At 45.5% G+C, this 17,994-nt stretch overlaps 2 protein-coding genes across 7 annotated transcripts in view; one reads left to right on the forward strand and one right to left on the reverse strand.

The window, feature by feature from the left end:
• oga (O-GlcNAcase) overlaps positions 1 to 5,257 on the forward strand; it is a 50,729-nt gene extending 45,472 nt beyond the window's left edge. For all 3 annotated transcript variants that reach the window (XM_072239041.1, XM_072239042.1, XM_072239043.1), the window contains one exon: positions 229 to 5,257. In XM_072239041.1, the coding sequence (XP_072095142.1) occupies positions 229 to 365 (137 nt within the window). In that variant the 3' untranslated portion in view covers positions 366 to 5,257. The remainder of the gene's footprint in view (positions 1 to 228) is intronic.
• poll (polymerase (DNA directed), lambda) overlaps positions 3,415 to 17,994 on the reverse strand; it is a 31,036-nt gene continuing 16,456 nt past the window's right edge. For 2 of the 4 annotated variants that reach the window (XM_072239047.1, XM_072239046.1), the window contains exons 5-8: positions 16,328 to 16,501; positions 10,924 to 11,052; positions 8,727 to 8,895; positions 3,415 to 6,747 (exon numbers count right to left, since the gene is read on the reverse strand). In XM_072239047.1, the coding sequence (XP_072095148.1) occupies positions 6,386 to 6,747; positions 8,727 to 8,895; positions 10,924 to 11,052; positions 16,328 to 16,501 (834 nt within the window). In that variant the 3' untranslated portion in view covers positions 3,415 to 6,385. The remainder of the gene's footprint in view (positions 6,748 to 8,726; positions 8,896 to 10,923; positions 11,053 to 16,327; positions 16,502 to 17,994) is intronic. The other 2 variants (XM_072239048.1, XM_072239049.1) reach the window with 2 other exon arrangements.

The raw sequence follows: 17,994 nt of genomic DNA on the forward strand, positions 1-17,994 counted from the left end.
TGAACTGGTCATTCTAAACTGTCTCATGACTAGGCTAGGGTTAAATCAGGGGTTGCTGGGTGGCACAGGTCATCGGGCCAGAACGGCCTGTCCCACACTGGCTATTAAATGGTGTCACTGAAGCCTTCTGAGGTCAGCAGGGGTGAGCGGTTCGTCTCCTGCATGTGAATGTTGGTGATGCCATTTTCCACTGCCAGCTGTAAACACTATTGTTTTCTTCCCATTCAGGATCTCGAGGAGCGTTCTGTGAAGTAAGACCCAACGACAGGCGTGGTTTGGAGTTCTACAGCAAACTGGGCTTCCTGGAGTTGGCCAGGATGGAGGGATTTCCAAAAGAGATGTTGGTGCTGGGAAGGAATTTGTAACGGGCAGCCTCTTCATTGTAGTGTAATTAAAGGATGTGTATAATTAAATGTATCTAAATTTAGCCTTAAACTGAATAATGTGTTTAGTAATATTTTATATTTTAACTTTTTAAAATGTGCAATACACAGTGAGCTCCAGAAGGATCTTTTGAAGTTGGTGACCCTCCACTGATGCAATAACAGCATTGCCTTGTCTCCTTTTCCTTCTGATATTTCAAGCCAGTCCTTCATCCCCACCCCTGCCCCCTTCACATCTCTCACACAAATATTGGACAGTTGACATGTGTCTTACCTAGAATGGGGAAGCTGGTGGTAGAGTAGATGGCTTAGTCCTCTGTATCCTTGCAGTGATGATTCTCCACTGCCTGACAGCAGCCCTTGATCATGGTGTGGACTTGCTCTTAAACAAGTACTTTGCTGTCACAACTTGGCTCTGTCGATGACTGTTCCTATGCAGGAGTAATCGGGGTACTTAGTCCCTGGAGCTCAGTTCATTTTCACTAAGTGAGACTTTCGGGCTTCAGCTGGCAATGAAAGTGTTTGCTGTCTGCAGCTCATGCACATCTGTGAAAACTAATGACCTTTCGATACCTCTGAATGCATTTTATATGGTGATTCTCAGTCGGAATGGTTAACGGAATTGCTCTCTGCAGAGAGGAACAAGCTCGATGTTGGAAATGAGTGTCACACTGCTGGGATGCACACTGGGTCTGTTAATATCTGTAGAGAAAGATGGGCTAATAATTTGGGTGCATCAACTTAATTAAATGTACATGAAATGGTTGAGTGTGATGGGAGAGCTCCCTGTCTACACCATCTGAAGTGATCCTGACTGGGTTTACTGGCACTTACTGAAAGCAAACTAGCCCGGGTTTCTTTAACCCCATCATTTCTGTCTGCTGTTTTTGAGAGCTGATGCCTTGTAAACAACAGTGGGGCTTCTGATGCAGGTTTTAGTCTGAGATGTGAGTGGTCTAAGCTGCTGGCTCACGGTGAGTGGGGTTTCCAACATCTGTAGCTGCCCATCGATGACCATTTGAAAAGCTGAACAACTTGGCAGTGGATTAGAGAACTGAAGAGCATTAACCTTATTGCAACTGGACTGGATGATGAAGCTGACATGTCAAATTCATCTTTTAGACATGTGGCCAGTGTACCTTCATCTAAAAGAATTAACAGCCACTCTTGTAATGAGAGATGTTGAGGCTAGGTTCATAGCTTGAGGTGGTGAGAACCAGCACCAGGAATGCATTGCTGAGCATCTTGTGGCAAAACAGCTCCTAACACTTAAAACTGGGAAGAGTGTGGGAAGGATGTCCCTCCCCCAACTTGAAGGACAGTTGTCAGAAGAGACTGGCCAGGCTAAGACTTTCTTTTGGAAGCCTTGTTTAAAATCATAATGGGTATAGATAGTGAATATCTGCTGTCTTATTCCCACGTTGGGGAGTGTACAAGGCATAGGTTTAAGATGAAAGGGGAAAGAACTAATACTAACTTGAAGGTCAATTATTTTTACACAGGGTGGTAAAAAAAGTTACCAGAGGAAGTCGTTGAGGCAGTTCCTGTTGCTGACATTGAAGAGACACTTTAATTAGAAAAGTTGAGGGATATGAGTCACCGGTGAATGGGACTAGCTGGGATGGGTATCTTGGACAGTCTAGATGAGTTGGGCTGAAGAGCCTGTTTCTATTGTTGTCTTTCACTATGCTTGCCTTGCAGACCATACAGTTTAAAGTGTTAAAGGCATAAATAGCTTGTCTTTAACACTTCGCTGTCCATTATGTAGAGAAAAATGTCATTGAAAATCCAGAGATCTGGGCAGGGATAGGGTCAGGTGCCCGAGCATTAAATTGGGTTTGAAATTCCACTCGGATGTTAGGATATGGGTGCAGTACTTTTTAGTGTGAGCAAGTAAATGGGTGCCAGGCCTTCAGAGCTCTGATGCCTGAACAACCAGTTTGTTCCAATACTTAATCCTCAGTCACATCACAAATGTGATTATTTTCAGAGAGATTCTGCAGATGCTGGAAATCCAGAGCAACAATGCTGGAGGAACTCAGCAGATCAAGTGACATCTATGCAATGGAAGAAACAGTCAATGTTTTGGGCTGAGACCCTTTAGCATGAATCTTGATATAGGGTCTTACCCCTCTCCACTGATGTTGCCTGACCAGCATTTTGTTACAAATGCAGATAATCTGTGCTGATCTGTGTAAAATTTCTGCTGTTTCCTCTGTTAAACATTGCCTACACAAAAATAAACACCTTTGTGGCTGGGGAGTGCTTTGGGGTGACCTGGAGTTGTGTATATGAGCATCTTCATTGTGCAGGTTTATGAGTGAAACTTCCTTTCCCACCTGCATTAAACATAACTTTCTCACATTTTTCAGATATTCAGTTGTTTATTTGAAGTTGATCTTCATGCACATCGCATTCTCCCAGACCACCTTGTCAATTCATGCACCTCCTTTAACTCTTACAATGAGAGAGCTCAGTTCAAATTGGCCAAGAACTGACTGCAGGGAATTGCAAACTGAAGTACTGCTGTCTGAATGTGCTTTGTCCTGTCACAACATCTGTTTTCATAACGCTTCACCAAATACACTTCCTGCAGCCAGCCACATACACACAGCAAACAAACACTAGTTAGGCTTGGTGCTTGGTACAGCTGCTCCTCACCCTGTGCTTTCTTTGATCTCCCCAGATGGTGCTGGTTGAGGGCAATTGGGGTGTGGTTGCAGTGGTATTGCTTTTCTGGTGTGGGGGAGAGGCTGTATTTTACACCCAGTTCCACAAACTGCACCAGATTTCCAACTGGGTTTTCCAGTTCCATTGGAGTTTGTGTGCACTCTGGTAAAAATGAAACTGCCATGCCCAGCATTGAAAAAGCTTTAACTTAAATAAATTCTCTCCTGTCATATTGAGTTACTGAATTTTTTTAAAAGTCTGACCTGATGGGCTCTGGTGTCTCAGGAGATGATGAAACTGGGGCACTAATCCTGCTCATTGACTGTTCTGGCTCCTGGAAGCAGAGTCTCCAGTTCACAGTAAAATTACCTCAGTTCAGTGTGGTCATACTTAAGTTTTATTCAATATTATACAAACATGGGTACATAGAATCACAATCAAAATAGATAACACATTCTCTGTGCCTATTTACAGATTTAAAAAGTAGCAAATAAAATGAAAACATTTACAATGCTATTCCCCACCAGTAAATGCAGCCTCTGATTGCTCCACTATGACGGGGAAGGAGAATGGTGGTGTGAACTAGAAAACTGTCTACCTCTCCGGAAGCCCAACCTTTGTTTAACATTGCTTTTTGTTAACCACTGATCTCAAAGTCAAAGTAAATTTATTATCAAAGTACATATTTATTACCATATGCTACATTGAGATTAATTTTCACGAAAATAACAATTTACAGAAAAAAACTACAGATTTGTCTTCACCCTTCATTTTGGCCAACAGTGGTGCTGTCAGCAAACTTAAATATGGCTTTGAAGCTGTACTTGGCCCTCGGTCAAAAGTTGAAGCAAGCAGACCAGGTGGCTAAACATACAGTCTTGTGGTACACCTGCGCTGGTAGAGATTGTGGAGGAGATATTGCTGATGTGAACCGATCGGGGTTTGCAAATAAGGAAATTGAGGATCCAGTTGCTTGTTGAATTCTTCTAATTTGAGTAAATTTTTGCTGCTGGTTCATTCAAAAAGCTTGTCAGAATTATAGTTATTCATAAATTCAATTTTATTTTTCTCTTGCTTAAATACTTGCAAGAAAATGACACTCCTGCTCACTTGAGTTATAACTGTATGACAAACACAGTTCCAATGCTATATTCAAGTTTGCTGATGACACCACTGATGTAGACCAAATCAAAGATGGTGACAGATCAGCATAGAGGAGGGAGATGGAAAAGCTGGCTGAGTGGTGTCACAACAACCTGATGCCAGCAAGACCAAGGACCTGATTACAGACCTAAAGAGAAGGAAACCAGGGGTCCATGAGCCAGTCCTCATTGGAGGATCAGAGGTGGAGAGGGTCATCAACTTGATTTCAGAGGACCTGTCCTGTGCCCTGCGTGTAAGTGCAATTACAAAGAAAGCCTCTACGTTGGCAGAGATTTGGCATGACATCTGAAACGTTGACAAGCTTCTATAGATGTGTAGTGATACAGATAATGGCCTAGTCCACCTCAGGTAAAGACCTACCCACCATTGAGCATATCTATATGAAACACTGTTGTGGGAAAACAACATTTGGGTCTCGGCCCAAAACGTTGACTGCACCTCTTCCTAGAGATGCTGCCTGGCCTGCTGCGTTCACCAGCAACTTTGATGTGTGTTGCTTGAATTCCCAGCATCTGCAGAATTCCTCGTGTTTGCATTCATCACCAGTGATCATCCCCCGGACATGCTCTCCTCTCATGACAGCCGTGCAAAAGAAGGTACAGGAGCTTTGGGATTCTCATTACCAGTCCCTACCCCTCAACCATCAGGCTCTTGAACCAAAGGGGATAACTTCGCTTGTCCCATCACTGAAATGTTCCCACAACCAATAGACTCACTTTCAAGGACTCTTCATATCATGCTCTCAATATTTATTGCTTATTTATTTTTTAAGTTTTTTTCTTTTTGTATTTGCAGTTTGTTGTGTTCTGCACTCTGGTTGAACACCCTAGGTGGGCAGTCTTTCATTGATATGGTTATCATTCTGTTAGTGAGGATGCCATTAGAAAATGAATTTCAGGATTGTATAAGGTGATATCTATGTACCATGATAATAAACTTATTTTGAACCTAACTCTATATGGTAACATATACATATTTCAATAATTTTGACTTTTTAAAAGTTTGTGTTGTTTAAAATAATAAATTTTTGTTTATTATCATCCCATGCTCAAAGTTACCTTAGATCTGTGTTCACTCACAAACTTTCTGGTGGTGGATCACTGCAGCAAGCCGTCAACTTAGGTGCCCAGCAAAAGCCATGTGGTGTGGAGTTGCTGCCTCAACTCCAAAGTCCCAGGTTCAATCTCAACCTCGGCCGCTGCCTTCGTGGAGTTTTATGCTCATTGTTATATGATCCACATTCCTCCCTCTTCCCAAAGACATGTTGGCCAGTGGGTTAGAAACTGGGGGGTGGGGGTGAAGGGGAGATGATGTGAGATTCAGAATAGGTAAGTGCTTGATGCTCAGTACGAGATGACCAGACCACAGGGATGATCCAATACATTTGCTCTTTCTGGGTTTAATGGGTCTCAGCCCAAAACATTGACTGTTTATTCCTCTCTGATGCTGCCTGTGACCTGCTGAGTTCCTCCAGCAGTGTGTGTCCATGGGGAAGGTTTAAAGGTTTATTTCTGTCCACGAGGCGGAGACAAATCACTTGTTTAAAGTTAGACTGGAGCCGAGTCCACCTCGTACGCAATAGCATAGTCCTGCCCCTCGCGTGAAGGGGAATCTAATGCAGCCATCTCTTTGATGTGACTGAAATTAATCTACCTAAGTACTTAAGTTTGTTTTATATGGACACCACAGCAAGACTGAATAAATAACAATAAATAATGGAGCTGAGTCCACAGCCAGACGCTGCCCCTCCTGCTCAACTGCAGCAGTATTGAACTGTTGAAATTCTCTGCCTGTGAGGACAGTGGAGGCTCAGTCAATGACTGAACACAGGAGATTCCTGGATATCGGAGTTGAGGGATATGGGGATAAGGCAGAGAAACAGGACCTGGGTAGGTCACTCACTGGTAGAATAGTACAGGAGGGTTGAGGAGCTGAATAGATCCCTCCTGCTCTTAATTCCTTATGGCTGATTTATTATCCTCTTCAACCCCATTCTCCTGCCTTGTCTCTATAACCTTTACCGCCTAATCATGAACCTATCAATCTCTGCTTTAAGGACTGGAAAGGAAGAGGGCAGAAGCCTGGGGGGTGGGGGGCTGCAGTAGGACTACAAGCTGGTAGGTGCCCATGCTTGCCTGCCTTACCCCAGAGAGTGTTGACACCACCCTTCACCAGTCCCTCTCCCGTGGCTTCCTGTACACCAGCCCCAGTTGTTGGAAGATGACCTCCTCGGTGGGCGTGGGAACAGTGTGGCCGTAGCTGACCTTGGTCCCACCCTCCCTCAGCACCTGGCTCTTCAGCGAGTGCTCAGACAGACTCATGTTCTTGGTTTTGGCCAAGGCGCGCATGGAGCAGTTGAAGTATGCAGAGCCAGTGAAGTACATCAGGGCACAGGCAAACTCCGTGTACGGGACCACGATGATGTCAAGCCTGCGGTAGCGGCGCCCACACCCCGGCAGCCGGCAAACACCCAGATACTTCACCTGGTTCCTGTTCTGTTCCTGACACATCAGGTCATCCGTGATGAACCCTTGCAAAAAAAAAGGTAGCCGTCAATAAACCGTGCAACAGGCAGTGCTATCAGAAATGTTACATTTCTGTACAGTCTAAACACAAAGCACACAGATAGAAGCTCCGCCACACCATCCCATCACACCTGGGGTCAGATACAGAGTGAAGCTCTTGACACTGTCCCATTACACACCCCTGGGGTCAGACACAGTGAAGCTCCCTCTATGCTGTCCCATCACACATTACTGACATCAGACACAGAGTGAAGCTCCCTCTGTACTATCCCATCACACACCCCTGGGGTCAGACACTGAATGAAGTTCATCCCATCTCTCACTCTTGGAGTTAAATACAGAGTTAAACTCCTTTTGAACAATTCCATCACACAATCCCAGGCAGGGACAGCATAGGTTAGACACAATAAAGCTCTTGCATAGCATCCCATCAAACACTCCAGGACATGCGCAACACAGGTTTGGAAGATACACTTCTCCAAGGACATATTCCAGTCCCATGTGTAGAGCTGTAACCAGTCGAACTCAATAGGCTTCACAGCCACTCTGTGACACGTTGCACCCATCCACGTGGGAAATGCTGATGCTGCAGAGGGAGGGGAACAGAAGGGAGCGCAGTTCTGCCGAGCCTTCCACCACTCTCTACAAGGGAACCCCAGCAGAGCTGCTGGAAATGTGGCTGCCCAGTCTCTTGACAATTGTCATCATGTCTGTGGTGTCGCGTGAAGGAGAATTATCAGCCAGAAACTAGAAGCAGGACTTCTACGAGCAGCTCCCTCTCCTCCGAGACATTTTATGTCTGCTCTCCCTCATAACTGCCTGGATTATACAGGTCAGTGGGGGCTGGCTCACAGTCAGAATGACCTCTAGTGACGTCCGAAATAAAAACACAATGCAGTAGGTCAGTTGTCATTTGCAACAGAGTCCTCAAACTGTAACATTAACCCCGTTTTTCTCTCTCCACACAACACACAGTTATTGGCAGGATACTTGGCAGTGTGGAGCAACAGAGGGATCTTGGGGTTCACATCATAGATCACTCAAAATTACCACACATCTGTTCCATAGGGTGGTTAAGAAAGCATGTGGTGCGTCAGCCGCCTTTACCCAGGGATAGAGTTCATGAGCCCATTTAAAACTCTGGTTCGGCCTCACTATGCTCACTTCTGGTCACCTCATTACAGGAAGGATGTGAAGCTTCAGAGAGGGTGCAGAGGAGATTTACCAGGATGCTGCCTGGATTAGACACCATGTCTTATGAGGATAGGCTGAACAAGCTAAGGGTTTTCTCTTTGGAGCGAAGGAGGATGATGGTGACTTGATAGAGGTGTACAAGATGATAAGAGGCATAGATCGAGTGAGTAGCCAGAGACTTTTTCTCAGGGAGAAATGGCTAATACAAGGAGGTATACAGTACTGTATATTGGTTAAAATAGGAAGATGATTGGAAGATGATTTAGCTGAGTTGTATTAAGTGTTATTTGGTAACTCAAAAGACATGTTATACAGTATTGTGCCAAAGACTTCAGCACTCTAGCTTTATACATGTGCCTGAAACTTCTGCATGGCACTGTAATTTAAGGGTGATTTGAGGAAAATAAAGCAGGATATCAGAGGATAATCTTTAACATAGAGAGTGGGTATGGGGCACACCCTGCCAGGGGTGGTAGTAGAGGCAGATACATTAGGAACATTTAAGAGACCCTTAGGCACATGGATGATAGAAGAGGACTATGGGAGAAGGGTCATGAGAAGATTATGAGGACTTGGAGTAGTTTAAAAGGCTGGCACAACATTGTGGGCCAAAGAGCCAAAACTGTGCTGTAATGTTCTGTGTTGTAGATGCAGCCCAACCTGTTGAGTACTTGAGTAGCTTCTGGTTCTAGCACCTGCAATGTCCTGCACAGGGCTGTATATTAGATCCCTGGAGACCTTCATTCCGAACCGTGTCCCTGTACCAGTTACCAATTCACATCGAGCTCACCTTGGTCTTTCAGACCGTCGAGGAGTTTGCTGAAGACGCCTCTGTGTGACTTTCCATCGGGATGTGTGATGAGGACATCCACGTCGCCACAGGTGGGCTTTCCACGGCGGAAGGAGCCACAGGCGAAGCCGATCAGGCCTGGATTAATGGAGTGAGCCATGTTGCACACCTAGAGAACACAGAATGATCCCAATGGCTCCATCAATTCCACACCTTGTTTCCCTCCATGCTGCTCCTCCAGTCCCAGCTGTACAAAATTCCCTCTTGCTCATTCCCTGCTCTGACACCACAAATTTTACCTGTGCTATGCACTGCATGCATTTTCCATGATATTTTACTAGCTTATTTATGGTAGTATTTGGTTTACGTGTGTGTGAGAGATCTGTTTTGTGAGTTATGCTGTCTTTCGTTTGGTTACATACCGTATATGTACAGTCAGTTGATATTAATTTGAACTTGATTACCTTCAGCATCTTCCCTGGTCTGAGGATCACATTTGCCTCAGTGTGTTAGTGCTACGGCTGGACATGGCTGACAAATCCTGATAACCTCTCTAATGATTCTGGTGAGATGGTGGTGTGCTCAGATGTAACAGATTCTACGGGCCAACCAAACCTGTCATTGTCTTTTTAAAATGTATTTGCTATGATCGCAAGAACCTGCTGGACATGAAGAAGTTAAAGTACTGCAAGTCGACCCCATCAGTGAGTTGCTCGTTGGTGGAGAAACTGAAGGAGCTGGACTTGGTGCGGATCGCGCTGCTGTCTGCATGAAGGTGGTGATTGTCTTGGTTGCTTTTCTTGTGATCGTAAGACCCTGTTGGGCATTGGTAATGTGGAGTGCTGCAGGTCTCCTTCACCGTTTTATTGGTGAACGGCGGGGGAGCCGTGTGGCCTTGGTTGTAGCAAGGACTAGGTCTCAAACTGCGGTGTCACCTGTTTGTGGCTGCCCAGGAGAGAGGCGTCAGAGTCCGTACGTTCCACCAAAGGCAGTGTGGCACAGCGTCCATACTTGTTTCGGTGCTGCCCTTCAGCGTTCACTCGGCAGAAGACAAGACGTACTGTGTTTGACTGCAGACTGCTGCAACATTCACAGACTCAGGGACCTGAACTATGTTTTTTTATGTATAACCGTGTTTTCCCACTGCCTTCTATGTGTTACATTTGCCTTGTTGTGTGAATGGCTGTTGATACTGTGTTTTGCACCACGGCCCCAGAGTAACACTGTTCCTTTTGTCTGTATTCATGGGTATTCCATCTATGGTTGAATTACAGCTGAACTGGAATTTGAATTTAAACCGTGCAATGGTCAGACAGTGTAAGCTGGCCTTTGTCAGCTCCCCAAAGCGTGGATGGGGGTGCAGATGCTGCTGCAAGTACCTTTAGCTTTGTCACACGTACATCGAACATACAGTGAACTGCATCGTTTGCGTCAGTAACCATTAGTACTGTCAGGCTTCTGACCCCAACATAGCATGCCCATAACTTACCAACTTTAACCCATACAGCTTTGGAAGGTGGGAGGAAACTGGAGTACCCACAGTCACAGGAAGAATGTACAAGTTCCTTACAGACAGTGGTGGCAGTTGAACCCTAATCGCTGGTTCTTTAAAGCAGTACAGTAACTTTTACTTTATGCTCGCTCAGTGGATATGTAATGATCTGATCTGTATACGGTATCTCGGTACACGAGACAGTAATGGACCAACAGCAATTCCAATCGGGAAATGAGGGTAAGTTGTTAGAGCAACACACATCAAAGTCGCTGGTGAACACAGCATCTCTAGGAAGAGGTACAGTTGATGTTTCGGGCTGAGACCCTTCGTCATCTGCAGATTTCCTCGTGTGTGTAAGTTGTTAGAGTCCATTAACTCAGTGATAACACTGTAAGAGGATCCAAGATGGGAGGACTAGTTCCAGAACAGTGGAGTCAGTGTAGTACTGGTTGATGCCTTTCCCATGAGTTGATACAGAGGCCCCATCAGCCCTCCTAGTCGGGCGAGAGGGAGAGCTTGTCAATGATTCTACTTGTTGGGAGGCATGTGTGGATAGTCATTTTGGGGGTTAGCTCAGATACAGTGGGCCAGACGAGGGAATACGCAGAGCTGAAAGGCTTTGTTTGGCAGCAGTACAACCATGGCACTTCACAGTCCCATCTCGCCCGAAACACTCATATGCTTGTAAGCATAAGGACTTACAGTGTTCTCAATCTCAGCGGCCTCTTCTCGGGGCATCCGATCCAGGAAATCATGGTAGTGTTTGAGGCCAATTGTCTGCTGACTGGTGAGACTGGCTTTCGTCTTAATGTCTTCTAAAGTTCTGAAGCCCTGGAAAACACACCGACATGAATTGTGCAGGCGAGGACAGTGTAAGTGAAAGCTTTTGGTTTCCACCAGAAACGTTGAAGGTTAAAAGCCCAGAGTGGGCTGTGTCAGGGTTTCAAAGTGAGGGGTCACCATTCAGGTCTCATATCAGAAGAACCTCTTCACCCAGAAGGCCGTAAAGCACAGGAAAGGAATTAGGCCATTCAGCCCATCGAGCCTGCTCTGGCATTCCATCACGGCTGGACTATTATCCCTCTCAACCCAAGTCTTATGCCCTTTTTCCAGTAACCTTTGATGCTCTGACTAATCAAACAATTAATCTCCTTTTAAATAAACATTCTTTTAAAAATATGTGGACTTGGCCTCCACAGCTGTCTGTGGCAAAGAATTCCACAGATTCCCCACCGTCTGGCTAAAGAAATTCCTCCTCATTAGGGACATCCTTCTACACTGAAGCTGTGCCCTGTGGTCCTAGACTCCCCTATTATAGGAAATATCCTCTCACTAGACACTAAATCTCCACTCTACATTTACTCTATCTAGATCAGAGGTTTCTGATCTGGAGTCCATGAACACCTTGCTTTATGGTATTAGTCCATGGCATAAGAAAAGGTTGGGGGCCCCTGATCCCGATGATGAATCTTTGGAATGATCAACTAAGGGAGCCTGGAGAGGGTTAGTCAATGATACATCCAAGGTAGATTTCTACAGGCATCAAGAGAGTCAGGGAAGATAAATGGGAAAGGAAAGTGGTGCTGAGGCAAAAGAGCAGCCATGATTCTGTGCCAAGCCTAGCTGTAGGGTTGTTCGTAATTACAGTACATGGTAATTGGCTTATTATCGTCACATGTACTTATCGACTCATCATTTTCGCTTTATATCCCTGCTCAAGCTCTTAGGTTTTTTTCTGCCGACTTCATAAATTTAAACAATTTCCTCAAAAGATAACTGGCAGGTCAGCTCTTTTGAACTACTAAATTGTGGATTCAAAACCTACAACTATAAAAGATGTGCTCAGTTGACAGTTTTAAATGCCAGCTCAAAAGCCATTTATTTAATCTTGCTTTTAATTAACATCAATTTACCTACAATTTGCCTACCGACACAACCGATCGGCTGGTGGTGCAGTGAGATCAGCGCCGGGCTCGAGAATGGAGGTTCCCGAGTTCGATCCAGTGACAGGCCGCCCCCGTGTGCGCTCTCCATCCGCGCCGGGTTGATGTCGAGCTCGCGACTCGGCCTCGTAAAATAATACTGCGAAATGTCTGTGCGAGGAGTGGCGCCCCACACAGCCCTTCGAACTGTGCCTTGTAAGGCATGAAAATGCCCGACACTGGCCCCTCAGGTCTGAGTCGACATCACCATCATCATCATCGCCTACCGACATAACGGATCCTCAGATGACACAATAGCCACAGCTCTACACACCATCCTTACACATCTGGAGAAGAAGGATGCTTCTGTGAGAATGCTGTTCTTGGACTGCAGTTCAGCATTCAACACCATAATTCCCTTCAGGCTCGACAAGAAGCTCAGAGACCTCGGCCTTCACCCTGCCTTGTGCAGCTGGATCCAGGACTTCCTGTCAGATCACCAGCTGGTGGTAAGAGTGGGCTCCCTCACCTCTGCCCCTCAAAAGAGGTGCCTCTCAGGGCTGCATCCTAAGCCCCCTCCTTTACTCTCTGTATACCCATGACTGTGTCGCCACCCACAAATCTGCTAATTAAATTTGCTGACAATACTACATTTATTGCGCTAATCTCTCTATTTAAAATTTTTTATTTGGATAAGGTATTCGCAAGAATTATACAAACTTTTTTTTTTACATGTATAACCTTTTCCATTTTTTATATATGTATAAATCTATAATTATTTATACATTCACAAATACACATTGAGATGATATAAAAAGTAATTAGCTGCTTAAATAGATAATTATGTGCAGTTGTAATTTCACTCTATTAGACTAAGAAATGATAATGGTTGTTAAAAAAATACTAATAACAGTGGTTGAATAATAATTTCCATGTATTTATTCCCTGGAGCGTAGAAGAATGAGGAGAGATTTGATAGAGGTATATAAAATTATGATGGGTATAGATAGAGTGAATGCAAGCAGGCTTTTTCCACTGAGGCAAGGGGAGAAAAAAACCAGAGGACATGGGTTTAGGGTGAGGGGGGAAAAGTTTAAAGGGAACATTGGGGGGGCTTCTTCACACAGAGAGTGGTGGGAGTATGGAATGAGCTGCCGGACGAGGTGGTAAATGCGGATTCTTTTTTAACATTTAAGAATAAATTGGACAGATACATGGATGGGAGGTGTATGGAGGGATATGATCCGTGTGCAGGTCAGTGGGACTAGGCAGAAAATGGTTCGGCACAGCCAAGAAGGGCCAAAAGGCCTGTTTCTGTGCTGTGGTTTCTATGGTTTCTTCTGGTCCATTTCTTTCTGGTCCAAAATATTGTATGTAGCCCTATGTAACTTCCATCGTAGGTGCTTATATATCTTAACTCGTTCACATTTGCTCCTACCCACAAACATACTTATCCAATCCCTATGTACTTACTTACTTCATTTTATCATATTTTTTTCCTTTCCCAAATCTTTTCCTTTACTTGTGTTAATTCCCCGTTTTCCAAAAAAGAATATTAAATATTCGAAGCAAGGGTGCTTACGCTAACACTATTACTATGTTGATGAGGAAAGCAGTATGAACCATTAGGAGAGTCATCTAAAGTCTGCTCGCTTTGGGGTTATAAATTCAATCCATTTATTCCAAATTTGATAAAAATTTTTCTTTTTGAATTCTCAGAGAGTAAGTCATCTTTTCCATTTTAAATATTTCTAAAATGATTTCATGCCAATCTTCTAATGTAGGTGATACTGGATTTAGCCACTTTCTGGTGATTGATTTCTTACTTGCCGCTAAAAGGGCCTGAAGCAGCTTTATATCTTTCTTCTGTTCAAGAAACAATACATGCCCCAAATACAGTCACAAAGTTCAGAGGTATCTGGGTCTTAAATACCTTCCCAATATAAACTTAATTTTGGGCAATCCCAAAAAAAATGGAAATATTGGCCTCATCTCAAATAATAATGAGGCAGCCTACAGAGAAGAAGTCATCACCTTGACATAGTGGTATCAAGAAAACAACCTTTCCCTCAATGTCGCAAAAACAAAGGAGCTGGTTGTGGACTACAGGAGGAATGGAGACGGGTTAACCCCTATTGACATCAATGGATCTGGGGTTGAGAGGGTGAACGGCTGGAATAGAACCCAGGACGTTGGCACTAGCCGCTGCACTACCGCACTTCCTTGCCCTGATATGCCTTGCCTCTGTTGATAACTGAAAAATCTGAGAGTCTGTGCTGAGATATTACATAAATCACAGGTTGCTTTCAGTATATCAGGAAGGTTGGATGTCCAGTCCTTATATACTTCCATCCCCCATCAGGAAGGTCTCAAAGCTCTACACTTCTTTCTGGATTCCAGACCTAATCAGTTCCCCTCTACCACCACTCTGCTCCGTCTATCGGAATTAGTCCTTACTCTTAATAATTTCTCCTTTGGCTCCTCCCACTTCCTCCAAACTAAAGGTGTAGCTATGGGCACCCGTATGGGTCCTAGCTATGCCTGCCTTTTTGTTGGGTTTGTGGAACAATCTATGTTCCGTGCCTATTCTGGTATCTGTCCCCCACTTTTCCTTCGCTACATCGACGACTGCATTGGCGCTGCTTCCTGCATGCACGCAGAACTCGTTGACTTTATTAACTTTGCCTCCAACTTTCACCCTGCCCTCAAGTTTACCTGGTCCATTTCCGACACCTCCCTTTCTAGATCTTTCTGTCGCTGTCTCTGGAGACAGCTTATCCACTGATGTCTACTATAAGCCACTGACTCTCACAGCTATCTGGACTATTCTTCTTCTCACCCTGTCTCTTGCAAAAACGCCATCCCCTTCTCACAATTCCTCCGTCTCCGCCGCATCTGCTCTCAGGATGAGGCTTTTCATTCTAGGACGAGGGAGATGTCTTCCTTTTTTAAAGAAAGGGGCTTCCCTTCCTCCACTATCAACTCTGCTCTTAAACACATCTCCCCCATTTCACGTACATCTGCTCTCACTCCATCCTCCCGCCACCCCACTAGGAATAGGGTTCCCCTGGTCCTCACCTACCACCCCACCAGCCTCCGAACATATTATTCTCCGTAACTTCCGCCACCTCCAACGGGATCCCACCACTAAGCACATCTTTTCCTCCTCCCCCCCCCCCCCCACATTCCGCAGGGATCGCTCCCTACGCAACTCCCTTGTCCATTCGTCCCCCCCATCCCTCCCCACTGATCTCCCTCCTGGCACTTATCCGTGTAAGCGGAACAAGTGCTACACATGCCCTTACACTTCCTCCCTCACCACCATTCAGGGCCCCAAACAGTCCTTCCAGGTGAGGCGACACTTCACCTGTGAGTCGGCTGGGGTGATATACTGCGTCCGGTGCTCCCGATGTGGCCTTTTATATATTGGCGAGACCCGACGCAGACTGGGAGACCGCTTTGCTGAACATCTACGCTCTGTCCGCCAGAGAAAGCAGGATCTCCCAGTGGCCACACATTTTAATTCCACATTCCATTCCCATTCTGACATGTCTATCCACGGCCTCCTCTACTGTAAAGATGAAGCCACACTCAGGTTGGAGGAACAACACCTTATATTCCGTCTGGGTAGCCTCCAACCTGATGGCATGAACATCGACTTCTCTAACTTCCGCTAATGCCCCACCTCCTCCTTGTACCCCATCTGTTACTTATTTTTATACACACATTCTTTCTCTCACTCTCCTTTTTCTCCCTCTGTCCCTCTGAATATACCCCTTGCCCATCCTCTGGGCCCCCCCCTTGTCTTTCTTCCCGGACCTCCTGTCCCATGATCCTCTCGTATCCCTTTTGCCAATCACCTGTCCAGCTCTTGGCTCCATCCCACCCCCTCCTGTCTTCTCCTATCATTTTGGATCTCCCCCTCCCCCTCCAACTTTCAAATCCCTTACTCACTCTTCCTTCAGTTAGTCCTGACGAAGGGTCTCGGCCTGAAACATCGACTGTACCTCTTCCTACAGATGCTGCCTGGCCTGCTGCGTTCACCAGCAACTTTTATGTGTGTTGCTTGCTTTCAGTATAATTCACTGTACCGTGGAACTGCCTCTCCATTGAGAAGTCCTGGCCACGAGACAGCGACAGTAAACACACTTACTGAACGTGGAACACCGAAACCCGGTACCCACCTGCTGGTACCACACCTGGGCTGTCTTCACACCGGCCCCCCAGATGTTGGCAAAAACCTCCAGCACAGACACGCTGTCGCTGATGTAGTCCAGCTTGCGCAGGTGCCCAGTTTCCAGGATCTCCCAAATCTTCTCGGCCATACGCTTGCTGATTCCTGGGATCTGACAGGCTTCCTACGGAAAGTGAGAAGGCTGGCTCAAGACCACACAAGTGGCAGATTTTTAGATGAGATTTAGAAAAACACAAGAAGCAGATCATAAATAGATCACTGCTCCTTCACTATCACTGGGTCTGAAGCCTGGAACTGTGCTTAGACCCAGTGAACAGAGTGAGGGTCTGTGTTCAGTCCCTCTACAGCACTGCAGGGACACCCTCATCACTAGGACTGAAGTAGTTAGCCCTCACCAGGGGCTGATAGGAGCGGGCAATGAATGCTGGCCTGGACGTGATCTCCTGTGGCTCTACAAGCAGTTAATACAAGGAAAAGCACTAATTCCCACCGCAAGAGCAGGAAAAGGAGAGACCTTGATGTCAGTTCAACAGGAGAATTGTCATAGAAAACAACAGCACAGAAACAGGCCTTTTGGCCCATCTAGTCCATGCTGAACCATTTAAACTGCCTCATCCCATTGACCTGCACCCAGTCCATAGCCTTCCATTCTCCTACCATCCATGTACCTGTCCAAACCTCTCTTAAATGTTGAAATCAAGCTTGCATGCACCACTTGTGTTGGCAGCTTGTTTCATACTTTCACAACCCTCTGAGTAAAGAAGTTTCCCTTAAGTGTTTCACCTTTCATCCTTTACCCGCATGACCTCTAGTTGTAATCTCACCCAGCCTCAGTAGAAAAAGCCTGCTTGCATTTACCCTATCTATACCCCTCATAATTTTGTATACCTCTATCATATCTTCTCTCAATCCCCTATACTCGAGGGAATAAAGTTCTAACTATTCAATCTTTCCCTATAACTCAAGTCCTCAAGTCCTGGCAACATCCTTGTAAATTTTATCTGCACTCTTTCAATCTTATGTCTTTCCTGTAGGTTGGTGACCAAGACAGCACACAATACTCCAAATTACGTGTCACCAACATTTTACACAACTTCAACATAACATCCCATCTCCTGTACTCAATAAACACACATCAAAGTTGCTGGTGAACGCAGCAGGCCAGGCAGCATCTCTAGGAAGAGGTACAGTCGACGTTTCAGGCCGAGACCGTTCATCCTGACGAAGGGTCTCGGCCTGAAACGTCGACTGTACCTCTTCCTAGAGATGCTGCCTGGCCTGCTGTGTTCACCAGCAACTTTGATGTGTGTTGCCTGAATTTCCAGCATCTGCAGATTTCCTCGTGTTTGCGTCCTGTACTCAATACTTTGATTTATGAAGGCCAATGTACCAAAAGCTTTCTTTATGACCCTATCTACATGTGACGTCACTTTCCATGAATTATGGATCTGTAGTCACAGGTCCCTCTGTTCCACTGCACTCCTCAGTGCCCTACCGTTCACTGTGTAAGACCTACCCAGGTTGGTCTTCCCAAAGTGCCACACCTCAGACGTGACTGCATTAAACTCCATCTGCCATTTTCCAGCCCATTTTCCCAGCTGGTTCAGTTTCCGCTGCAAGCTTTGATAGTCTTCCTCGCTGTCCACTACACCCACA

The sequence above is a fragment of the Mobula birostris genome, chromosome 21 (assembly GCF_030028105.1).
Source record: "Mobula birostris isolate sMobBir1 chromosome 21, sMobBir1.hap1, whole genome shotgun sequence".
Taxonomy (NCBI): domain Eukaryota; kingdom Metazoa; phylum Chordata; class Chondrichthyes; order Myliobatiformes; family Myliobatidae; genus Mobula; species Mobula birostris.